The following is a 26,677-nucleotide window of genomic DNA, read 5'->3' on the forward strand; positions in this document are numbered from 1 at the left end:
CAAAACAGCTGGCACTAGAGGCAAGGTTACAGGGTCTAGAATGCAATAAGTTTTTGCTTTGTGCTAAAATCTTCAATGTACTAAATCTTCAGTAAAGATTGAGATCCAGTGTAACATACATATGACAATTCACTTAAGGGTTACCTTGCCTTTAGTGCTAACTTGAACCAGGTGGCTACATTGAGGTGCTAATGGTTAAACCCTTCATTTAGAGTTTAAAGATCTATAGTTTACTTCAGGCAAATGAAGACCTTACTATTAAGGCTGAAGTGTCCGTAGTAATTGATGAGTTTCTAGTAGGTTCATTTTAAATAAACAAGGATAATAGTTACAACGCTGCAGGACCATTACAGCTGACAAAGCCATACAATACAAGTTTTTGAAAGTTCACTTTATTTAAGCATGTATATTGGACAGAGTGTCTCCTTTTCGTTGTCTATACACACAAATAGCCACAAGTACAATCACCAGGACTGCACCCACAACTGCAGGTCCTCGAAGCCAGATCAAGGATGAATTGGAACCAAGGTGATCTGTGGGAAGAATGTAGTTGTTAGTCTTTCAAAGTCAGTTACCTAGCAGAGAGCTATAGAGGGATGAACTGATGGTTCAAGGTCATTTTTGGTCAGCCCGACAGCACTGCTATAGACTAAATTATGGTTCTTAGGTCAGAACAGTTATATTTTGATCACTGAACTTCAATTTCTTTCACTGTCATCATATTAATAAGCGAAACAAGAAAGCAAGTATCTAAGACATAACTAGAAAAAAGGAAACCTTACCAAGGATGAGGATATAGGAGGTATAGAGGGCCAAACTTGTGAGCCAAGATTCAAGAATAGGGAAGTAAGTTGAGATGGAGAGAAGAGAGAGGAAGAGGTAGGCAGAGCTAGTAGTTCATCATTTGGTAGCAAACAAAGGTAATACAATGAAGTAGAAAGGGCAGTTTGTGTGTTAGGAGAGAATGAACCTCGTATGGTGCTGGGGTAGGCAAGGGTGAAAAGGAGTTTGAGGGTGCACTTAAGACTCAAGATTGAGGGGGGAGTGGTCAAGGCATTTCAAAGGTGGGGAGCAGCGTGGGGAAAGGGCTGAAGGCAGGAGCGAGATGGTACTAGGAGGGGAGTGGCAAAGGGTATTGACAGAACATAGTGGGCAAGTATTTCTTAACAAGCTCATAGATGGAGGCAGAGCCGTAACTTAGCATTCTAGTGCCCTGGGCGAGAAAGACAAATGCCACCGCCCTAGCCCTCAATTTTAACCAAATTAACCTAAAATATTCTTAAAATGTGCCCCCCTTCAGCATTGCGCCCTGGGCAGTCGCCCCTGTCGCACAGCCCTAGTTACGGCCCTGGATGGAGGGGTGGGGTGTGTTAAAGAAAGTAAACGACTTTAATGGTATTCTGCAGGGATTGGGGAGTCAATGGAGGGCTTTGCATAGAGGCACAGCAGGAGACAGATGTGTTCCACTAACATATTTTGCTCCTATTTTTAAAATACACATATTGGGTATGCGCATGCCCCTATTCAACAAGGAGCGAATCTGAAGATATGCGTGTTAAGAACTATGGGTCTGGTTCCACTCTGCTCCAACAGATAAGGCACTGCAGAATATGTCTAATACATATGTGGACCATCAAGTCACGAAAGAATGCACAAAAAAGATAATCCAACAAGCAGTTAAAACAAACAGAATATTGCATTGGATGTTTTATAGCATACACTACCTTCATCATCTGCACTGAAGTCCAGGCTTGTTGAAGTTGCATCAGTATTAAACAGAACTGGTCCATTGGAAGTGACAGTTGTCAAGATCTCTTCCGGAGAAAGTGTGTCAGCCATTCTCTCTACAAACAAGAACCATGTTAAGTTGTAACTGCTCTTACCACATCTGTCCAAGAGCCTGCTTAGTATTTATATAGATAGAAACTGCTGTTCTGTACAGAACAGACCAGGTGTATTGAAGATTCCCATGAAGGGTTTACAACTTTGAGGGGGCCAGGAGTCCCATAAAGTGTTCATTCATTTGTAGTATATGATAAGCTATAAAGGTGATGGCCACACTATTGTGAACATTTAGTAGTTACATATATAAAAATGTAGTTCTGCAGTGTTTAACAAGATGAGAATTTCTACATTTGAAGACTTACTATATAACTGTGGTGCTTCTATAGAGCATGCAGTTGTGAATGACAAGTTAGAGATACACAAGTTGATGAATTCTAGCGTAGAATATTTACAGCCAATAGTAACACATTTGGCAATTCCTAAAGCATAATGCTTTCCATAACATTCTATTACTTACTTTTCCTTGAAGCACAATTCACTGTACACGAGTCTGTGGCAGATGGGACGCACACTGAGGCACTGCAGTGAAAGTAGACCTGAAGGGCCATAAACAGAGTTACTGCAAAGAAGCCTGTTCAGACTGGCACAGGCTTCAAGTAGACATCTATAGTAGCTGCAATTGATTGTAAACCAAGCTATTGGTTACAATAGCTTGGTTTACAATCAAATGATTGGTTACAGTCATGATGGTTTACAATCATGGCTTACCAGTCCACCAAGAGCAGTCTGGGTACTCGGATCCACAAATGTGAAGGTGCTGACAATGAAGCGCTGGTAGTGGGTTGGGAAAGGCATGTTCTGTGAGGGTGCACCAACTGGGACCAGCTGAGTGAGGTAGTTGTCCCCATCAAACGGGCATCTGAGAAATACAATATCAGTAAAATGTGAAATGCGTAGATCTGCTACAGCTGCATTATTAAAGTCTGCTTGTGTAGTTTTTGAATGCTTTATCTTCTGAAAACACAGGAGTTCTTACCCAGTGAACAAGATGGGCCATGTTGGATCCTCAGTTGGGGTAGGAGAGTGTGTGGCCCAACAGTTGTTCAAGATCAGAGCCAGGTTTGGATCATATCTGCGCAGAATTCTAACCTCCAGGAAAACTGGTTCTCTGAGTACTTTGATTACAGGGTAGTCCCCATCAATATAGTATGAACTATATTGCCCATCTGCAAGAGAAGCATGATTGGCACAAACAGTTGTGAAAACAATTACTTGTGTAATTACAAGGAGCAGACTTGATGGTCCCAAACTTAATGCCTAGTTGAGGGCTTGATACCACCAAGTGTGATCATGTCAAATGCCTACACCAGGAAAGTAATGACAGTGATGTTTAGGAGGAGACTTCTTAACCAAAATTCTAATTTCAAAGATTCATGTTATTGACACTACAAATAAGCCGGACAGTTGGCATGTATCTTGTCAAGATGGGTATACAATAGGGAATGTTGTCACAGATATTAAGAAGGAGCATCTTCTACCAAGAGACTTAAGCCATTGCCTACAGCTAATGGAGCTTTGTTATTATAGTAACCATTTTTCTTTTATTCTAAGAACTGCTTTGAGTGTACGCAGTGCCTGGTAGTTAATAAACTACAGTCCAAGACAATAAATCATACTACCTCGAGCTATTCTCATCTCCAGGAGAAGAGGTCCTGAGGTGGAGACAGGAAGGGGTGGTGGTAGTGTGAGAACCTCCACTTGTAGTGGGACAACACCAGTCTGAGAATAGCTGCAGCGGACAGTCAGTCTATATAAAATAAATTATAGTGAGGGAGTTTCATATGCCATAGTCAAACTTGCTGTGAAGTATAAGGTCACTCACCTCATTGTACTGTCCCTCGTGATCGAGGCCTTCTGCCATGTCCTTACATCTTTTGTTGCCACAAAAGTGTATTCATATATCATGAATTTGTCAGTGACCTGTTAAAATGTGTAAGGGGGGGGGGCAAAATTAAACTGTCAGTACACTAGTATTTAAAGATGGACATGTAACTGCTGCACAATGAGAGCCATGCAAGTATTTCACATAGGTACAAGTCCAGCTACATTTGTGTATTCAGCAAGGGCTGAGTGGTATTATTTGAGACCAGACTAATCCTTAATATTTATGACAGATGGGCATTTGGACAAGTACAGATGTCTAATAAAAGTAAAAATCAGACAAAGGATAATTACAAAGTATAAAAACATGAATTTATGTCGGTAGCCATCAGTGGTCCCCAAGTGGTTATATTCAGGGGTAAGTTCTGGCTAGAAGGCACTAGATAAAAATAAACAAAAAAGTTGAATGTATAGCAATATGAGCAAAGTGTCATGCAGCAGAACAGGACCGTTTACAGAGAAGTCCCATTAATAAGCGAGTCACACAATGAGTAGAACTGGGACGAGGGACAATTCATTCTGTGTCGACTGGTAACATGAAGTAATAATTCCACCCAGTAGAACATCAGTCATACACAACAATGTGAATACTTCAGGGAATGGTCATGACAGTGTATTGACCAACATACACCCAACCTCACTCTACTAGGAATACTGTAGTAAGTTAATCTCCCTGTACAAGTTAGCTTTATTCCAACTCTATTGTGGCCAACTGGTTTTAGTTTTCCCACCAATAAGTCATTTCTACATTGATCCATTGTGCGATACATCAGATGCCCTGTCTTACACTTCTATAAAAGTATCACCTCAATGATCTTCGGGAATAGACTGCAGCCCGTATGGGTTACAAGTTCTTTTTATTGAATTTACCCAGGTTAGCAGATGGGAGGTTTAGTCTCACCTTATTTGTGCCCCCACAGGACAGAGGAAACTGGAACAGAGTGAATAAGTTAGTCTTTGACACACTCAGCCCGGGACAGGAGGAGGAGTCCAGACCAAGAACATTGACAGAATCCAGAATTAGCGATGGAATGGTCAGATCTTTGGAAATAGCAACCACCATGTTGTTATCATCTGTGCATTGTGCAGTTACTGGATGGGGGAAATCAAGAACAAGGTCATTTCTATACATGAACTAAACTCCGTTTCTGGCTCCATTGTTATATGAGCAATTTTTATCTACAAAGTTTAGATAAAGTTTAACTAATCTTTTGCAGTTGTAGAAGACAGCCTACAGTCACATAATGTTGTTTTCACCCACCAATATCTACCAACTGCAAATTGTTAGATTATGACCAATGTTTTGTATCAGTTCTGTTACAACACTCATTTATAAACCCAGTCAGGACTAGCATCCTAGTGACATGATATTCTGGCATTAAATACATTATACTGGCTATTAATCAAGGGTGGCATGGAGAAAGCAGTGCCAAGCATTGGTACAGTAACATTAGTTAGAGAGCTCTGAGTAATACAGGCTAGCTGCCAGCCATCATGGGCTATAACAAGATCTTTTAGAAGGGAGATCGTGAAGGATTATTTGATGGGCATCAGCTGATTTTTTGGACAAAGAAACATTAAGGGTAAAAACTGAAAGTGCACAACAACCATTAGTGTGTACTGAACTCTTGACATTTTAAAATGCGAGTTCCATGTGAAATAATGCATATAAAGATGTGTACCCCAGTTCTTTATTTCTACCATAAGGCAAAGACAGTAACTGCTATTGTCTTATCAACTAGGGGCATATAATATATAACCAAAGTAGTACCTGCCATTGTGCCTTGGAGGTGTGGTTTGATACTGCAACTATAATCTGACAGCTGGTCTAAAGGGATCAATAAATAAATCTAATATCTACCAGTCTGGTGTCAGTAGTAGAAATAGTATCAGTTTTCTGGTTAAAGTGATGCTGTATGAGGTTTGAAAATTGAAGATTTGACAAAACCCCAAGTTCAGTAAATATTCCATTGCAGCCTTCAAATGTTTACCTAGACAACCACACATGCTGAGATACTCATCGCCAGAGTGTCCATGAAAACTTAATATATAGTCACCAACACTTCAGCTGCACCTGTGCTGAGGACTTTTACATCCACCCCAGAAGCTGCTCAGACAGACCCTGCACTAGATATGGCCCCAAAGCAACCTTTAAATGTGTCGGAATGGATTCTAGTATATGGCTGTAAACTTATTTATGTTATCCAGTAGTGTTTGGTGCTCTAGCCTCAGTCAGTGGTCCCAGCTATCTATATTTGCACTTTCCAAACTTACGTGTGTTTCCATAGTAACAGGGCATTCCAAAGTCATTCGGGGAAAAACAGCATCCAATTCTTTCACATAGATCTCTGGATACAGAGGCTTCAGCACAAGACAACCGATCCGTCTGCTGGATGGAAGCGCAGACACTTTGACTGGGAGCATCCATAGCTACGGAAAACATATGCGTTACAATCAGGAAAACCCCAAAACTGGCTTAGGGAACTACAAAGCCAATGTTGTCCCACTAGTCTGTTACAACTGCTGGATTGAGAGTGTCTACTTCTGCCCTAAATGGTTGTTCTTTATTTTGCTGGGGGTTTCGGTGTTAGACCAAAATGTGATTTATGATTTCCCCCCCCCCCCCCCTTCCCCTCCCAAACAGGTTGTCACCAATTGCCACAAGATCAGATTTTTCCTCTGTCAGTAATTAAGAGGTCCTGGCAGCAAAGCATCCCATAATAAATTGCATTTATAAATTACAGTTTGTGGTTAGTTAGAAGGCAGAAAATTAAGGCTACGTTGTCAGCCCTAGTCAAAACATTAGAGAGAAATATATTGCTGTACACTATGTCCACTCCACTGTGTAAAGGACAACAGCATTTTCAGCTGCCAGAGTGTCGTTGATTGATTGTACTTAAATATTAAGGTCACCTGGAAGAATTGGGCACTTCAGGTCCTTCTTGTGGTATTGACCTTTCCCATTACGGAGAAGTTCTTCCAGGCTGATAGTCATCACATGGTCTCCATCCTGTGAGCACAAGTCCAGTGTTATTTTGGCTAAACACATTTGTGCACAGGACTACCAGCTTCTGCAACGTTGCATAACATCTACTGATTGATTAATAATGATCCTTAAGTCTACATGTTGCCCACAGAGTTAATCAATTTCCTAAACAGCAATATTAAAGCTCTGGATCCCTGAAGACAAATTTAAAGCTAAGGAACGGACTACTCCTTTCATTACCATCTACTCGGTAGCTTGGACTGTTGGCAAAAGCTGTACCTTTTACTTATATATTTATAATACCCATTAGGCACTCCAGTCAGTCATCTACAAATGTCCTAGGAAAAACCATTTGCAAATAAATCCAACCTGCTTACCTCCTCTCTTACGTAACATCCATGGTAAGCAGCACCAACCACCATAGAGCCGTCTGGTTTCTGTCCTATCCAAGTCCCGCAAGTGGAATCATTGTGCAGATAGTGAGACTTTCCAGCAACATCTAAAAGCAGTAAATAAAGCAATTCAGTTTATAGCTTACCAGTAAGACTGCAGTATCCACAGGGACTGGTTAAGATCAACTAGTTACTAGAGATACCTACAAATATAGGCAAGTTATTCTAGAAGGCATCTTGGATTTTAGGTTTAAGGGGCAGTAAAAGACACATGTAGTGTTCCTCACTTGGATACAGGAGCAGTTCCAGCATGGTTATGAGTCATGCCATAGGCCCATGCAAGTTAATATACAGTTTTGCATATACCCTTGTGTTCTGTTGTCCTATGTCCTAAAGATTCACATAGTCATTACCGATTCCATAGTGTAATAAATCTAGCCAGGTGGTAACCTTGGCTTACTACATTATTGAATCATTAACCCTTACTATGGAGAAGCTGATAATGTTAACAGGTTGTAGAAGAAATCATAAATTGCAGACAGTACAGAGTTAATTGACAGTTTTATGGTTAGTTTGGTAACCAGAGGCCACTGCATGCTTAATAAATGGATGAAAAGCCCTATTGTTGTGCCCAATATACTTACGTTTGCCACAGTGAGCTCCCCAATGCCTTTGCTTGAAGCTTATTTAACAAGCCACAATACTTATTCTGTATTCACTATCTGGGTCAGTATCGCCAGGGAGACAAGTATTGCTCAGCTGCCCGGCAATACTTTATTGCCAAGTTATGGAGTTTGTTTCTATCCACCACATTTTGACAAACAGGGACTCAAGAGGCTACTTCTGTAAGTTTTCCATTTTACCTTTAACACAAATATTGTATATCGCTGCATACTAAGGCTCCAGTTATTAGGAGTCTATAGTCACTATAATATATAATATAGTATAGTATAATACTATAGTGACACCGGAAACAGATGTTCTACTATCCAGAAGTTACGCCTATGCAGCAGCTGTAACAAAAGACAAAAATCTGTCCTCTTGATGCAAAAATGGTAAGTTATTGGTATTTAAAGATGCATTATCTACTAGGAAAAAAGTGCCAACCTCCTCCCTACCAGTGATTGCTTCTCATCACAGCCATGGCAGAAAGTTTTGGATGAAGGGCGCCCAATCACAAGCTGTTATCAAGAGATTGCAGCCTGCAATAGATTAGCACACTCACCCCCCTCCATAAAGTGGCAATGGCATTGCCTTCTATACAGGATAATTTGTGTTCTAGAGTGCACACAGCTCATATACAAGTTTTTGGAAGTTAGGATGAGAACACCAGCCAGACATTTGAATGACCACATCTAACCCTCTATAGAAGAGTGTACTAGAGTTATACTTGCCCCTCCAATTCAACTTTTTTTTTTTAAACTTTGACCAAACAGTTTTAGAAGTCATGTGAATCTTCTTTAACAGAGTATTGGAGACTCAGACTAGTGGTTTTGCAACAGCATCACTCATGCAATGAGCAATTGCTCCTTATAGCAGCTGCAGCAGCCGCAATAGATTACTGCTACCTAGTGCATTATATTATGGTCATAGTCTTCTTAAAAGTAAGGCTCTCCTACATGGGGATATTTCCAAACTATTTATGTCAACATAAAGGTGAAGTATAGGCCTTGGGAAATAAACAAATGCACATGTAAGAAAATACAGATTACATTTGAAGTTACAATAGAGGGGGGGGGGGGGGAGGGAGGATTTGGGGGACCCACATAACATTAATTTCTTTGCAAACAAGGATACAATGTTTAGAGATCTGTGTGGGACAGCCTTTCACAGAAATATGGTAGCATGCAATATTCAGTTTCTGAAAGATCCTGAGAAAACAGCTAGTCTGATAGCACATAAACAGTATAAGTCAGGCTCCAATGTGTCCTGGTTTTCCAGGACAGCCCCATCCCCCACACATATCTTTAAAGACAATTTTTTTGTTGTCCCATAGCTTAACAATCTTAATTAAGTGGATAATTTGGATTAACCTCCTAGAACAGTTTTACATTACTTGTCACCTAAAAGTATAGGTTGGATTCTTATGGCCAGTCACCTGGATGTCTCAAATTTTGAGTTTTAAAATTATAGAGAACCTTATATATAAACCTCAATTCTACATTAATCTGCTCACCAATAACAGTCAAGGAGAAAGCAGCATCCTCCAACAAGTAAGGAAGATTAAAAACCATTTGTCTGGATCCACAGTGCAGATGTGAGGACTCATCCCAGTAATCCTGCATTACACACATCAGACATTGCCATCCACAGATCCAGATCAACCCCAGCAGCTCTGCCCTGTAATTGCCCATCTTTCTAGCAGCTGATAAGTTAACACTCCTCCTAACCACAGAGGAGTGTTTTTATACCATAGGGATGAGCCGGGAGCAGCACTGGGATAGGACCAGTGCTAAAGTGAGCTCAGGTGCACTTAAATCCAACATTAATCAGTATGGGACAAATTAGCATATTCATATTGCTCTGTTATTTTACATCTCACAATAAGCACGTGTGTCCTTTATATAGCAGTATCCTTCATTCCCATCTCTTTTATGAGCTGTATAAATAATACATTGTTGGTGCAGAAGGAAGAGGGTGAGAAAAAATTAGGAAACCCCCTGTATAAGGTTTATACCATGACAGTCACCATCATATATTTAAGCAGTAATGGGCACCCTTTACTACATGCCCTTTGTGATTGTTTAGCAAGTGCTGTTCACAGGCCAGAACTTCAGGATTAACTAGATTAGCCACCAGTGAATTAATGGGGTGCAGGCTGCAGCCATTCTGATTGATTACCTTGTTTATTTTTCTGCAGGGATATCCATAAATCCTGTTATTTTAGGGGACTGAGAAGTAAAACTGACAATGAAGGCAGTTATATGAATCACTGCACAAATATTATAAAACTATAGCATCGCTTATTGTCACAATCAAGGTCCGCCAACCAAAGCTCCCTCTGAGCTGATGGATCTGGCAATGAAATTATTAAAAACCTAATCTAACTGGAAACTCCATCTAATAAGAAGTCTGTTGGCTGCATTGAGAACTCACTGTTCAGTGCAACCCTGTATAAGAGATTATTTTTGCCAGAGTGAGATTGTTAACTGTCATTTCTATATCACTCTGCTTAGGGAGCACCGTGCTAATATTCCTTCTGTTAGGATTGCCGGATCAGCTGTTCATAAGACATTTGAAATTGACAGGTTCCATGGCTGCATTACATTTAGTTCTCATGTATTTTGAATGTCGGCAACTTATAATCAAATACACAGCATGTGTGTGAAGTATTACATTATATCCATAAAGAATATGTATGCGATCCGACAGTATTTTTATTATTATTATTTATTTGTATGTCGCTACAGATTCCATAGCGCCTATCATAGTAATACAGAGATAACATACATGAAAGCAGTGAACATGACATGCACATAACAGGGGCAAACGGGATTTGTAGAGGGGGGTTTCCACCCTACGCTGCCAGTGGGCGTGACCAGCATGCATGGGGGCGTTGCTATAATTTTAGAGAGTTCTTCCTATCCCCATAATATACATGGGCAATGCTGTATGCACTACTGTTAGGTGCATGCAGCTCTCTCTTTTTGAGCAGAGCCATCTGAAGCGGGGTCAGGATCCAGAACCTCAATTTTACAGTGCCCCAGGCTTGGAGGGGGGTTTCCAGGCACTAGGACCACCCCCCTCGGTTTGCCTATGCATAAGTACATAGCAGAACAATAAATGCATGGATGTAATTAAAAGAGCAATTCTCATGGACTACAGAAACAATTCAGCATCAAACATGACAAGGACACGGACCGGACAGACGTCAGATATAGGGTTACCTTGCATCGCTCTGTTCCTGACTGTGGTTACGCCGTATGTTTGCCTGCACTGGCATAATAGAAGGATTGTGGCACTGCCTGTACCGCGGGGATGCTTGTTAAATAGACTTCCCCAAGCTTTGCATGGGGAAACTATCGCCAGAGAGACCCAACCATTCCTACCACCCGCGGGGTTTACCGCCAGTGATAGCACCAGTTTTTGTATTAATTTACTGGAACTTTACCCAGCTCCTGTTTATATAAATGCACCCCATTTTATGTTCTTCACAGTGAAACAGATTAATACCAGTGTAGAACTGTAGATAAAGCTATAGGTATTTACTAGTGTGTGCATAAGATCTGAGTTGAGTTTTACATCCTACTACTGGGGTCTATTTCCAGACCCTCCGACATGGCCCCTTCCACCTGGTAATAAAGGCACTGCCCCTGAAGTAACGTGAACTCTGAATTTATCCTTGAATACAATCCCACCTCTTCATTCCGTCTGACCACCTCCCTGCCATGTCCCCTCAGTGCACCTCCCCTCTTCCCTGGCAGGAATGCCGTGTGGATTCCTGTACTGTACACAGTAATTCTCACACTCTGTAGTGGAATTTTCAAGATTCTACATTGCAAAGTCATGGATTACAAAGTGCTGCTGATTCTGCTGCCCAGCCTCTTCATTCTAGGTAAGACCTGTCTGTCTGTCCTTCGTTTTCCTGATATAGACTATATGTACCTGGATCTCAGTCCGGTCTCCTAACTTTGGGCATATTCCAAATGTAGCTCAATATACAAAGGGGGTATTGTATAAAGATAGAACTCTAGATTTACCCTCCATCTCTTTCTAAAGCTCTGAAGTAAGAGTATAAGTAAGAATGTATTCTAGTGCCGTGTCCATACTACAGATCTGGTGCCTTAATATTTAAAGGGTTTACCATAGTGAATACTTAAAGAGATGTATGAAACATTGTTAAACATAATAAAATGATGCTATATGCACACGTGCTGTAAGCTATAGCAAACAATCAGATTCTAGGGGGTATATTTACTAAACGGCAGGTTCGAAAAAGTGGAGATGTTGTCTATAGCAACCAATCAGATTCTAGCTATTATTTATTTAGTGCATTCTACAAAATGAAAGCTAACATCTAATTGGTTGCTATAGGCAACATCTTCACTTCTTCAAACCTAGTGCAGTTTACAAAATTAGAACTAACGTCTGATTGGTTGGTATAAGCCACTGAGACCAAATAAACAGCCGCACAGCCCTTAGATGATATACACAGTGATTGTGCACCAGTTGCAGCACTGAAGTAGGCCTTAACCTTCCCTCAGTGTCGGTGATAGCTTGCCGTGCCTTTACATGGGCAAGCCTATTGTGATTACTGTGATGGCACATGTTCCCAGTATGGCGAAAACATATGAAAATCATTTAAAAATGGCTTTATTCATCATCATCTATTTATATAGCGCCACTAAATCCGCAGCACTGCACAGAGAACTCATTCACAGCAGTCCCAACCCCATTAGAGCTTACAGTCTAAAGTCCCTAACATACACACATACACAGATAGACAGACTAGGGTCAATTTGTTAGCAGCCAATTAACCTACCAGTATGTTTTTGGAGTGTGGGAGAAAACCGGAGCACCCGGAGGAAACCAATGCAAACACGGGGAGAACATACAAACTCCACACAGATAAGGCCATGGTCGGGAATTGAACTCATGACCTCAGCGCTGTGAGGCAGAAGTGCTAACCACTGAGCCACCGTTATTCTTTCCATCCCTGAAGAAACTGGCCTGGTGATGTGGTAAGTTAACACTTACCGCTCTGGGCTAGTATCCCTGGAGGATCAATCAGCTGTCCCAGCGATAATTTTTTGGTAAATAGAGAATTTTCCATCAATATAAACCCAGCCTTATCGGCGGAGAAAGAGGCCTGCTGCTAAATAGGTCCCTAAGTTGCTTTAAAACACCTGAGAACAATGTTTTCTCTGTCGTTAGGACCAATATATCAATAACCCTGATATCGGCTATAAGGTTGATTTATTTGTTTTTTATCGCCGCCTATCACAGTGATAAAAAAAACCTGATGTAGAGATACTGCTGTTTTTTGAGTTGGATGAATCTTGAACTACATGTACAACATATGCAAGTAAATATAACAGTCGTCATTCACACCAGCCCTGCAGTGGGTGCAAATGGTACAGATGAAAACAAGCGCATTTACCAGAAACACTTCCAAATCTAGAGAAAATAAGCCCATCCCATAACCCACACCCCTATCAACATAAAACACGCCCAGATCTACCCAAACCACGCCCACACTCTCGTAAAGCAACATTCCTTGTTAAGGCAGATAATCTGGACTATTAGGCGGTGTGATATAACTGTTCTAGATAACATTCCTGAAATAACTGGAGTGCTAACACGCAACTAATATGTCCATCATGCTCGTTGTTCACATGTCTATCATGTTAATGGAGAAGTGCTTCTCTATCTGTGACAGCGCTAAATATTCATCTAGCGTTGAGGTTTAAGATAAGTGCACACATGCAACTTCAGACTCAACGTGCACCTAAATTTGCACAAGTGTACCTAGATTTGCTCCAGGTTTCTGTAGCAAGATGGCTGCTTGGCAGAGGAGCAATAAGTTTACCAGGAGTTGGTCACAGTGAAGGCACTCCTAGAAAAATACCAAACAAGAACAAGCAGCGAGATTTTTGTAATGAGATAAAGGGGGAGAGGGTACATTTTCAGGGGTGCTCCGCGTCTTCCATGTCGAAAGGGCACACAGCCATATTCACTCTGCATAAAGGACTTGAACTCAGCACCACCAGCTCACAGTCGTGTTTTGTCCTATACTTTTAATGAGACACAACAGTGTCCTGTGTAAAAAATAAAATACATAATTAGGAAAATCCTCAATTAGCCCCAGTGGTAGACTGCACTATCCCTTTATCTTATTACAAGAATCTCCCTCTCCAAAGTGAAATCTCGTTTCTGCAATAAGCAAGTATCATGGCAGTACTTCAGGACGCTTGTTGTTCACATGTCTGCAGCAGATGTCATGTTAATGGGGAGGTGCTTCTCTATCTGAGACAGCAGACAGTGGGGGACGGCAAATGTGTTCTGCAGATATGTAGGTTGGTTAATTCTTATACAGGGGCAGGTCCCATGGTGTCACATCAGCTAAACTGACTGCATGAGATTCAGTTACGGCACTATTATAAAGTTGTGGGGTGTGGCTTAATAGAGATAATAAACTGGCTTGTGAGGAATAGTGAAGAGGCAAATACTATTAAACATATTGAGCCTGATTCAAGTCCGAACGCAACTTGCACGTAAGTTCCGACCGTATTCAAATCCAAACGTATCTCAAGATAAGTTTTCATTAGAATCTGGGTGTAAGTACACTCATCCTACACAGTACTTACAGTACAGCACCATCCAATGTTTAGAATCACGAAACCTGGACAAAATAAGCTCTGCCCCTCTTCTGCTTACATTCTGCCTACAAATATGCCCATTTTGAACTCCACCCACTTTTGGTTAAGACACACCCATTTTGCAGCGTGCAAAACAGGATGTGGCGCCAAAATTGGGACAAGTGTGAGGTATACAGTATGTAGACACACAGAGCAGACTGCAGTATACCCATAAGCACAATATGTACAATAAAAGGTCAGAACGCAAAAAAAATAACAACTGCTTTCAGCATAGTCATTTATATAAATATTATAAATATCAGAAATAATAATTATTGTATTTATTTTTTGCATGAATTAAATAAATAAAGGTGCTTTCAATGCATATTGTACAGACAGTGTGTCTGAGTTACTTACATAAAGATGTTCTCCTGTGCTATCTAGTCGTACGCACACATGTACTTCTTTTTAAATTAAAGACTCTCCTGTGACAGTCAACACTATCAGTCGGCATTTACATTTATATATGGAATTGGAAATGTTCAAGGTTTTAGTGCCCTTTAGCTTGGAATATACAGTAAGTTATTTTCTGCTACTTAACAAGTGCCAAGCATTCGTGACATTGTCCTACACCAAGGGGGAGATTTATCAGACCTTCTAAAAGGAAAAAGTGGAGGTGTTGCCCATAGCAACCAATCAGACTCTAGCTATCAGTTGTCTAGTATGTTCTAGAAAATGATAGCTAGAATCCAGTTGGTTGCTATGGGCAACACCTCCACTTTTCCGTTTTAGAAAGGTTGATAAATCTCCCCCCGAATGTTTTTCTTTATCGTGGTACCTTACATTTGGGGCAAAGAGTTGCGGCAGCCATATATGATTTGTTGAACTTAGCACTAAGTGAAATTGCTTAGTAATTGCATGTAACACAATTTACTACATATAATTGTATATGTACTTGCAGCTGAAAGTGATATCAAGCAAAGACCAGACAAGAAAGTAGCAAAACAAACAGCTGCCGGGGTGTCCACGAAATCTACCACGAAGAAGCCCAAACAAGACGTCATAAAACATCAGTCGAAGGCTAAACCCCCTACAGCGTCAGTCCAGAGGCAGACAGCAGCGTCCATTCTGTCCCAGGTCCTGCAGAGAGGGAAGTTTCAGCAGCTGGGTGACACAGTGACAGTGAAAGCTGGTCAGACATTGGATCTCCGCTGCAAAGGGACGTCTGTACGATGGAACTATCCCCATTACCTGCACGAGGATGATGAGGGAAGGCTCAAGTAAGTGCTAGCAGAAAAGGATATACAAAATGACATTCTAAGAACTGGGATATAACCATCCCTCCATGTATAAGCACCTTATAAATATGGTATTTAACATTATACATTATTTGGGCAGCACAGTGGCTAAGTGGTTAGCACTTCTGCCTCACAGTACTGGCGTCATGAGTTTGATTCCCGACCATGGCCTTATCTGTGTGGAGTTTGTATGTTCTCCTAGTGTTTGCGTGGGTTTCCTCCGGGTGCTCCGGTTTCCTCCCACACCAAAAACATACTGGGGCAGCATGGTGGCTAAATGGTTAGCACTTCTGTCTTACAGCACTGGGGTCATGAGTTCAATTCCCGACCATGGGCCTGATTCATTAAGGATCTTAACTTAAGAAACTTCTTATTTCAGTCTCCTGGACAAAACCATGTTACAATGCAAGGGGTGCAAACTAGTTTTCTGTTTTGCACATAAGTTAAATACTGACTGTTTTTTTCATGTAGCACACAAATACTTGATAGCTTATTTGTACACTGAAATTTAAAGTTGATATTTGTGTGCTACATGAAAAAACAGTCAGTATTTAACTTATGTGCAAAACAGAATACTAATTTGCACCCCTTGCATTGTAACATGGTTTTGTCCAGGAGACTGAAATAAGAAGTTTCTTAAGTTAAGATGCTTAATGAATCAGGTCCCATGACCTTATCTGTGAGGAGTTTGTATGTTCTCCCCATGTTTGCGTGGGTTTCCTCCGGGTGCTCCGGTTTCCTCCCACACTCCAAAAACATAATAGTAGGCTAATTGGCTGCTAACAAAATTGATCTTAGTCTTTGTGTGTGTTAGGGAATTTTGACTGTAAGCTCTATTGGGGCAGGGACTGATGTGAGTGAGTTCTATGTACAGCGCTACGGAAGTAGTATATAAATAAATGGTGATGATGATGATACTAGTAGGTTAATTAGCTGCTATCAAATTGACCCTTGTCTCAGTCTCTCTCTCTGTAAAGCAGGATACACACTACAGAAATTTCGACCAACTTTTTATACCGTGCAATTTTACATGCGACCGATGGTCCGATCGCTCGGTCCATGGACTGCATACACACTAGCCTTGTTTAGGACGATAAAGGGAAGAGTGGACGTCCCTTTAGCGACTTTTTACAGCCATGTTGTCGTGAGCAATGACTGTACTCACTGTTGTGGATTGGTCGGAAGTTTATAAACACTACACAACGGAAACGAGATTGGAACGAAAATATTAAACTATACGACCAACCAAATGAGGCGATAATTGTCCATTTGGGCAGACTTTCGACCATTGTGTCACTGTACACACTGACCCGACTTTTGAACGAGCAGTCGTATGTCGGCTGATTTAGCCGATTATTGGATGAAAACTGTGTAGTGTGTACCCAGCTTTAGTTAGGGAATTTAGACTGTAAGCTCCCCTATGCACTTTTCCACCTTCCCACAAACATACATGCTGAGTGCTCACTCCTCGAGTCTTAGACACAAAACCAAACTTGCGCGCAAAACCAACGCATTGTGCCCGGCGTATACAGCGCGTTCTATAAAGTAGGTCTAGTGTATGGGAAATGCATAGTTCTACTTTTCGCTCATTGGCATGGATGAAGCATGTCCAAAATGGATTTTGTATTGGGCAAAATTATCTTCGTCTGATAATATGACAAAAGTAAGGACACAATTTACAGTTGTCCTCACTGGTCTTCACACCAGTCATGAGTTATAAATCTATACTGCTTGGTTTATAGTAAACCAAGGATACAAACACCACACTATATACCAGCGTAAAGCAGCCTGACACGTGTGCCTGCCATGGAGAGTTTGTGTTGCCCATAGCAACCAATCAGATTCTAGCTTTCTAGTACAGTCTAGAAAATGAAAGCAAACATCTGATAGGTTGCTATGGGCAACACCAATACTTTTCATTTTCAATAGTTTTGATAAATCTACCCCATAGTCTGGGATAAGAACATGTCAGACAGTATAAAGCTTACATATATAGCTATATATTCATTTAGCATTGAGGTTTAAGATAAGTGTTTCCATTTCATCAGATTTAGCTCCACTTTGAATACACTGTTTTGTAATACTATGGACAGCTGAGAAAAAAATAGGTGTGGGCTTTTGCGTGTGAAGCTGATATACCAAGTGCCAGATGCCCACTCTGCAGCAAACATGCAACTTCAGACTCCCCGTGCACCTAAATTTGCACAAGTGTTACCTAGATTTGCATCAGGGCATCCAAGTTTCTGTAGCAAGATGGCTGCTTGGCAAAGGGGCAAAGAGTTTGCCAGGAGTTGGTCACAGTGAAGCCACTCCTAGAAAAATACCAAACAGAAACAAGCAGCGAGTTTTTTGAAATGGGGTGAAGGGGAGAGGGTAGATTTTCAGGGGTGTTCCTCGTCTACCATGTGGAAAGGGCACACAGCCATATTCACTCTGCATAATGGACTAGAACTCAGCACCACCTCACAATCGTGTTTTGTCCTATACTTTTAATGAGACACAACAGTGTCCTGTGTAAAAAATAAAATACAAAATGAGGAAAATCCTCAATTAGCCCCAGTGGTAGACTGCACTATCCCTTTATCTTATTACAAGAATCTCCCTCTGCAAAGTGAAATCTCGTTACTTCAAAAAGCAATTATCGTGGCAGTACTTCAGGATAGTGATAACAGACCTTTTTAATATGTTTTTATAAATAGCAGGGGTAAGGGATTTATCTTAAAATCATCCTTATTGCCATAGAAAGAGGCCTATTGATAATAGGTTCCATAGTGCCAATACCATACTACAGGCTTCTTGCGCACTCTGCTGGTGTACTTTGTTACTACAGAAATCTCCAAATTCATTCTTCTATGACCATAACTAGAGATTTTTTGTTACCATTTGCCCTTTTGTCTCCCAAACAAAGCAACAGGTTCTTATATATATATATATATATATATATATATATATATATATATATATATGGAATCAATTTTTAGTTGGAGACTTAGTAGTATTCTTCCCAGCAAGCATTGATTGACAGGATCCCCATTGTTCTATTGCTCTTCACACTGCTTCCCACAACAACCTGTCCTGCACTGCTGAGACTAAAGAAGGGTAAAACTGACCTGTCTGTAGGTGGATGTTCTGTGTCCAAAGCATGTGTCATAAAAATAAATGTAAATGGCATATTTATATATTTGACAAGTGAGGGGGGTGTGGCGTCATAATTTGTGTCATTGTGGCTCATCCCTCATGGCATAATGCTGTATTAGCATAGTTGTCTACTCTCCCGGAATGTCCGAGAGGCTCTTGAATTTCTGGAAGTTCTCCTGGACTCCCGGGAGAGCAAGTCATTGACCACTAAACCATTAGTTTAGTGGCGGGGGTTGGGACTTATGATGTGATTCGTCATCGTGGCCCTGCCCCCTGGTGTAATTGGCTAAACTGTGTGATGTAATTTAGGGGGCGAGGCCAATGATGCAATTCCCGTATGCCAGCTTACCCAAGTTGGCAAGTATGTGCAATATAAATCTCGTAGACGGTGCCAAAATTACATGATTTTCGTGATTGCTCTCCCCAGAAATCTGGGAGAACTACCCGAAATTTGGGAGTTTTCTGCACATTCCAGGAGAGTAGAAAAGTATACATATTACAGATGTTCCTTCTTCTTTTAGAGATGCCTACTTAAATATATTTCACAGGAAGCACAGACTCAATGCCTCCCTATTGCTACTGTTCTAGGTAGGCTAGTTGGAGGCTTGTACGCAATAAAAGATTACACACTATACTGCAGTTGCAGTTGCTCCAGGAAAGTCTATATTTTTATTAACTGTCTGTCTTATTGTGTACTTTAGTTATTGTGTAGTTTGGTTATTGTGTACTTTCGTTATTGTGTACTTTAGTTATTGTGTACTTTGGTTATTGTGTAGTTTAGTTATTGTGTACTTTGGTTATTGTGTACTTTCGTTATTGTGTACTTTGGTTGGAATTCTTGTTATAATACTGATCTGTAAGTTCTGGCTCTTTGTAAATGAGGACAGATTGACAAACTTTTGGAACAAGAGCTTGGTTGTATTCAGTGCACACAACACAGGATAAATATAACAGAGGAACAACAAGGAGTATGACACAGGAACAAGAAGAACAATACATAGGGTCACAGGTAACATAGACTCACAGTATTACCACTTAAGGAGTAGGGGTGTTCCAAGGTGTGCAGGAACTAGTTTGGGGGCAGGGACAGAAAATTCTGTGGCCTGATACTTACAACTCCTTGGTATCTTGAAATCAATATAAGGGCTTAGTCCTTATAATGTTTATTCTCTATTTTATTTTGTCTAGCAATGGAAGGTTCAGCTCTAACCTGACCAATCATTTTATTCCAGGATAAAACATTTTGGCCGATACAGTCAGCTCATTCTAGTGAACACCACAGTGGCCGATACGGGTGAATTCAGCTGTGGAGGGTACCAGTGCACCGGAGAGCGCTGCCAGGATGGAGAGGAGAAAACTGGCAAGACCTATGTTTTTGTCACAGGTAGCTATTATTATAGTGCTAGCATGTTGTGAAAGGATCATTATTATCATCTATTTATACAGCTTGGATATACAGTACTATGCAGTGATTATTAATGCTGGGTGGTAATGGTCAAAAACACCCTTAATTCTCTCTCTCTCGTCCCATGTAGATCCTCAGGAACTCTTCGTCCCAACTGAGGACTATTATGTAATTGTCCAGCTGCGCACGAGGCAGCCAGCACTGCTCCCCTGCCAGGTCACCGACCCACTAGCCAAGGTCACTCTGCACAGAGAGTTCCCACCTGAGCAGATCGCTGTGGACGGGGTAAAGATTTCTTATGACCTAAAAAAGGGATTCATCATATATCAGCCACAGCCATCTCTGGCAGGATCACTGTACTGCATTGCAGAGCTAGGAACCCTTCGGCAGATGTCCACCAAGTACATGCTGATATACGTACATTGTAAGTGCTATCACCATGTCAGTGACAATGAGTCTGTTTGGGTGGAGTTCTCATTGGACTTACTGTAGAAATATACACTATATGGACAAAAGTATTCGGACGCTTGACCATTACACCAACAGGGACTGTAATGACATTGTATTCAAGTACATGTACTTTAATATGGAGTTGGTCCCCCTTTTGTAGTGATAACAGCTTCCACTCTTCTTAGAAGGCTTTCCACAAGATGTTGGAGTGTTTCTGTGGGAATTTGTGCCCATTCATTCTGTAGAGCATTTATGAGGTCAGACACTGATGTTGGACAAGAAGGCCTGGCTCGCAATCTACGTTCCAGTTCATCCCAAAGATGTTTAGTGGGGTTGAGGCCAGGGCTCTGTGCGGGCCAGTCAAGTTCTTCCACACCGAAGTCATCAAACCATGTCTTTATAGTCCTTGCTTTGTGCACTGAGGCACAGTAATGTTGGAATAGAAAAGGGCCTTCCCACACACAGAGTAGGTTCAATTAACCTACTAGTATGTTTTTAGATTGTGGGAGAAAACTGGAGCTCCCGGTGGAAACCCACGCAAACGCTGGGAGAGCATACAAACTCCATACAATCGGGTATCGAATTCATGATCCCAGTGCTGTGAGGCAGAATTGCTAACTACTGAGCCACCATGCTGCCCTTCTCCACCAAAGTTCACAGTTGGCATAATGCAGTCAGGCAGGTAATGTTCTCCCGGCATCCGCCAAACCCAGACTCACCCATCTGACTGCCAAACAGAGAAGTGTGATTCGTCACTCCACAGGACACGTTTCCACTGCTCCACAGTCCAGTGTCGGTGTGCATTACACCACTCCATCCTACGCTTGGCATTGGTCTTGGTAATGTAAGGCTTACATGCAGCTGCTCGGGCATGGAAACCCATTCCATTAAGCTCCAGCCACACAGTTTTTGTTCTTACATTAATGCCAATGGAAGTTCAGAACTCTTCAGCTATGGAATCAGCAGAGTGTTCATCATCATTTATTTATATAGCGCCACTGATTCCGCAGCGCTGTACATTGAACTCATTCACATCAGTCCCTGCCCCATTGGAGCTTACAGTCTAAATTCCCTAACACACACAGACACAGACAGACAGAGAGAGACTATGGTCACTTTTGATAGCAACCAATTAACCTACTAGTATGTTTTTGGAGTGTTGGCGACTTTTATGCACCATGCGCCTTAGCAGTTGTTGACCTCGCTCTGTGATTTTACACGGTCTTCCGCTTTGTGGCTGAGTTGCTGTTGTTCCTAAACGCTTCCACTTTCTAATAATATCACTTACAGTTAACCGTGGAATATCCAGCAGGGATGAAATTTCACGAGCTGTCTTATTGCAAAAGTGGCATCCTATCACAGTACCAGGCTTGAAGTCACTGAGCTCTTCAGAACGATCCATTTTGTATCACAAATCTTTGCAAATGGAGACTGCATGGCTAGGTGCTAGATTTTATACATCTCTGGCAACGGGTCTGATTACAAAACCTCAATTCAATAATTAACAGGTGTGGCCAAATACTTTTGTCCATATAGTGTATGTATAGATATTTGACAGGATGAGCTTACTTGGCCACTGGACACTGTCAGCTGCCCATCACCGTGGTGTAGAGTAGTCACTGCCACCACCAAGCTTCTTCACTGGCACATGGAACTAGTATTTTTTTGGGTGATGTGTTTAGCTGCTGCAGCACCTCTTTGTTGGTGACTGATCGCTTACCTTGGAGTATGACTGCAGGATAGCAGGACACTCTAAACTGTAGAAATATACATGATATGGGTGTTTTGTAGAAATAAGCAATAATAATAATAATTGAGTAGGATCTTTAAGAATAGTAATGTTATTTGCTCAGTAGCTCTTACAAGAGCTGTTAAACACAAGATCTACTTAAAGGTAATGGATCTACACATACCCACACACACGTATTCAGAGAAGCGTGAAAGTATTTTCGGTACTTTACAGACTCATTACCTTATTATATAGAACTTTCGGTGACGTCCACTGCTACTTCCGATTCTTCGGTTGTTGATTCTTCGGATGTTTTTTACAGCCAAAAAATGGAAATACCTTCTAAAATCATTTTGCAAGGATCACGGTTATTTAGGCTAGTCCTCCACATAAACTCAGCCATGTTCGACTCGAGAAAATTCCTGTTTGTCCCTCTTCTTTTTTTGTTTCCCCACTTAGCAGATCCCCACATCCTTTCAATCTTCTGTGTATTTGCTAGCGTTTCGGGATCACGAATGGATGGTGGAATGATGGGGAAGGGCGGGTCTCCCGAGGACGACAAAACATTCATCGGGTTTTTCATTGAGTTCATAAAGTACACAAGTACCGTTTTTTCAGCTGCAGCTACAGAAATCATGTGATATGTAGATTCTCAGATTTTCAGAAAAATCTGCAGGATTTTGACATTTCACAGTTTGACATTTCAAAATCACATTTACCTTAGTAACACATATTAATATAAGTATACCAGTTGGAAAGTAGGATAAGTGCCATAACTGGTGAGGAAATGAAGCTTGCAGGCACTTGGAGTGTAGATTTAGGGATAGTGATTTCCCATTCTTATACTGAGGTCTTCTGTGCCAAATTTGTATCTTTGTACAGGGCAACAATATATTTGGCATAAAGTTGGCCAGTCCACAGTTATTTCATGTTCAATGCATATTTAGTTTGGCTGAATTATCCGGCCTTTTTTATAGTACTAATATGTGGTTGACCCCAGTCTCCCCTATGCAGGTGCCTAGTTTGCCAAGTGGAAAATGGATTGGATTGTAGGGACTTCTATTGAACCACTGAAGTGTACATACAATGGATTATAAGGCAGAAACTCATACAACCAACTTTATAAATGAGTCCCACAACAATTTGTTTACACATTTCTGTATTTATTGCAGACCCATCGGCTCCACCTAAACCTACCGTGGAAGCATCACTGAAATCGGTACGGGCTGGGGAGAATTTTATTGTCACCTGTACTGTTCTAGGAGAGCTGGAGATCAGTGTAGAGTTTACCTGGGAATATCCTGGACAGCAGGTAAGAAGAGCCTCCTTTAACGTGGACATTTGTCTTATTTTATGTTCTTTATTGTTCACATTCCATATTATTATTACAAGGTAATTACTATTGATTATATACATTACCTAATCTAACAAATTATATTAGTTTTAAAGGACTTTTATGATGGTGTCCCATTTTCTTGAGTTTTCTTAGCCACCCTAAGACCAAGCCTGAATTTAAGTTTTTTGCTGCAAATGTTTCCTCTGGTCAAGGCCTATGTGAGCTAAATAGGACACATGATTCATAAGCATAGTATATGGATTGTAATAGATGCACTTTAATTTCAATAAAGTCTGTGTCTTTCTGATATTTGTATATATGCAGTAAAAATAGGGTCCTCACACCATGGGAGCCTCCTAGTCAGTTGACTACCTGGTCTATAAGAAGATCACTGGAGTCAGACTTTGAGGAAGATTATATCCGCAAATATTCTTTCTTTAGGGGTGTGGAAGGGAAAATATGTTTTCCTGATAAACCATTAGTTAAAACTAGAGATATGACAAAGGAGGTGTCATTATGAAGATAGTAACATAAAAATGAGTTGCTGTGTTTTTAGGTCACATTTTTAACCAGGTTGTACCTGGAAGTAAGCAAGGTTGGTAATAAATAATATGGCAAACAGGCCCGGCGCTCCCATTAGGCAAGGTTAGGCACTTGCCTAGGGTGCCGGGCTCTGAAGGGCGCCTGGAGGGCGCCACGGAATACTAAATGACTTTAAAACTGTGCGGCGACCACTGACCATACCTGTCACAGCCGCCGCACAGCATTCAGATGCACGGGGAGGGGGAAAGAGGCTATTTTGTCACCACCGCCGCCTCTCTGCTCCGTCTCCTCCCCTCCACTTACTAGTGTCAGTGAGTGGAGGGGAGGAGACGGAGCAGAGAGGCGGCGGTGGTGAGACAAGGTAAGGAGAGACGGTGTGAGGGGGGAGGAGGGAGGAGGGCTGCGATGTTTGCTATGCTATGTCTGCAATGATTTTTTAAAAATGCCTAGGGCGCCATGGATCCTAGCACCGGCCCTGATGGCAAAATATACATATATATCATTTATAAATTAATATATCATCTGAATTGCAGTACAGTTCAGGTCTGATCATTGGTTTATAGCAGAACCTACAAATCTCTTACTTGTCTCACTAGTCCCGCTTTGAGTCAACGTGATGGTCGTAGTCATCCTCGTAGATGATATCTACTTTGGCCACCAAAACCTCTTACGTGGACTATAGTTAGAATTACTATGAAGAGGATCGGGAAATGTCTCTTGATCTCTAGCAGTTTTTCTTCCTTTCCTCACCTCTGTTTTGGCATGGCAAAAAAGTTAATTTGTCTAATTAATAGGCAGGGCTATAAACTAACTGATAACGCATATGTTTCCATAGATTGGAAGACCTCCCTATGTCCGAGAGAGCACCTCACAGACCAGACGAGGGGGACAGTTGATGCAAGAGTCACGGAGTGTCTTGTCCATTGACGAAGTTCGCGCTGTGGATGACGGCACTTATACCTGCACCGCTCAGAACTTACAAGGGAGTACGTCCGTAACCACAAGGGTTACAGTCCTCCCACCGGCTGCTACAGCCAGAGGAAGGAGCCAGGCATAACATGCTTCGGCCCCTGTTCTGCTACCGTGAAACAAGAGCATTGGGCTTGATGATGTCACCAGCCTTTATGGCCATCACATAATAGTCATGGTTTTTTCCTCAGGATAAAAATAGTCCTTACATAGAGTATTTGACAGACTGGTTGTACAGATTTATTGTATCACTGCCCCTAAAGCCAGTATCTGTTGCGTCTATAAATACTTCTATTAAAGTGCTCATCTCATATTAAATGTCAACGTCTCAATTTTCAGTATAGTAGTGCTAAAATTAGCCCCTAGGCCATTATGTATTATATACATAGAATCCTTACTGAAACCGGAGTAGAAATGAAGACATAAGTAAAACAACAACAGCGACTATCGGGAATAATACTTTGGTCATTACTTGGAATAAATAGTTTATTTGTGCCCTTTCGGTTCTCTTTTAGCAAAAGTGACACAGCCATTGCTGCTTCAAAGCTTTAGTTTTGAGGGGAGGGTTAAAAGTTCTAAAGTATATTAGAAGTGATGTTGATATATGTATAAACACCTGTAAATATCTATATAAATGGTAATTTCTTATATCATCACGTATAATCACTGAGAGTTCTTATGTCATCACGTATAACCACTGAGTTCTTATGTCACCACGTATAACCACTGAGGTCTTATGTCATCACGTATACCCACTGAGGTCTTATGTCATCACCGAGAAACACTGAGTTCTTATGTCACCACGTATAACCACTGAGTTCTTATGTCATCACGTATAACCACTGAGTTCTTATGTCATCAGGTATAGCCACTGAGTTCTTGTGTCATCACGTATAACCACTGAGTTCTTGTGTCATCACGTATAACCACTGAGTTCTTGTGTCATCACGTATAACCACTGAGTTCTTATGTCATCAAGTATAACCACTGAGTTCTTGTGTCATCACGTATAACCACTGAGTTCTTGTGTCATCACGTATAACCACTGAGTTCTTGTGTCATCATGTATAACCACTGAGTTCTTGTGTCATCACGTATAACCACTGAGTTCTTGTGTCATCAAGTATAACCAATGAGTTCTTGTGTCATCACGTATAACCACTGAGTTCTTATGTCATCAAGTATAACCACTGAGTTCTTGTGTCATCACGTATAACCACTGAGTTCTTGTGTCATCACGTATAACCACTGAGTTCATATGTCATCACGTATAACCACTGAGTTCTTATGTCATCACGTATAACCACTGAGTTCTTATGGCATCAGGTATAACCACTGAGTTCTTATGTCATCAGGTATAACCACTGAGTTCTTATGTCATCACATAGAAACACTGAGTTCTTATGG

The 26,677-nt window shown here is 41.2% G+C and overlaps 2 protein-coding genes across 2 annotated transcripts; one reads left to right on the forward strand and one right to left on the reverse strand.

Moving 5' to 3' along the window:
- Positions 1 to 257: 257 nt before the first annotated feature.
- Positions 258 to 9,942, reverse strand: LOC142152934 (zona pellucida sperm-binding protein 4-like). Its single transcript, XM_075210088.1, has 12 exons — positions 9,281 to 9,942; positions 7,090 to 7,211; positions 6,640 to 6,736; positions 6,001 to 6,156; positions 4,628 to 4,818; positions 3,668 to 3,765; positions 3,465 to 3,592; positions 2,822 to 3,011; positions 2,554 to 2,704; positions 2,303 to 2,381; positions 1,725 to 1,844; positions 258 to 533 (listed from the first exon to the last, which is right to left on the reverse strand). The coding sequence occupies exons 1-12, from the start codon at positions 9,456 to 9,458 to the stop codon at positions 397 to 399; spliced, it is 1,647 nt and encodes a 548-aa protein (XP_075066189.1). The 5' UTR covers positions 9,459 to 9,942; the 3' UTR covers positions 258 to 396.
- Positions 9,943 to 11,488: 1,546 nt separating this feature from the next.
- LOC142150183 (platelet-derived growth factor receptor-like protein) lies at positions 11,489 to 25,881 on the forward strand. Its single transcript, XM_075205387.1, has 6 exons — positions 11,489 to 11,659; positions 15,364 to 15,682; positions 20,071 to 20,222; positions 20,374 to 20,667; positions 23,595 to 23,734; positions 25,137 to 25,881. Exons 1-6 carry the CDS (start codon positions 11,611 to 11,613, stop codon positions 25,356 to 25,358), a joined length of 1,176 nt encoding a protein of 391 aa, XP_075061488.1. The 5' UTR covers positions 11,489 to 11,610; the 3' UTR covers positions 25,359 to 25,881.
- The last annotated feature ends 796 nt before the right edge of the window (positions 25,882 to 26,677 follow it).

The sequence above is a fragment of the Mixophyes fleayi genome, chromosome 4, assembly GCF_038048845.1.
Source record: "Mixophyes fleayi isolate aMixFle1 chromosome 4, aMixFle1.hap1, whole genome shotgun sequence".
Classification (NCBI taxonomy): domain Eukaryota; kingdom Metazoa; phylum Chordata; class Amphibia; order Anura; family Limnodynastidae; genus Mixophyes; species Mixophyes fleayi.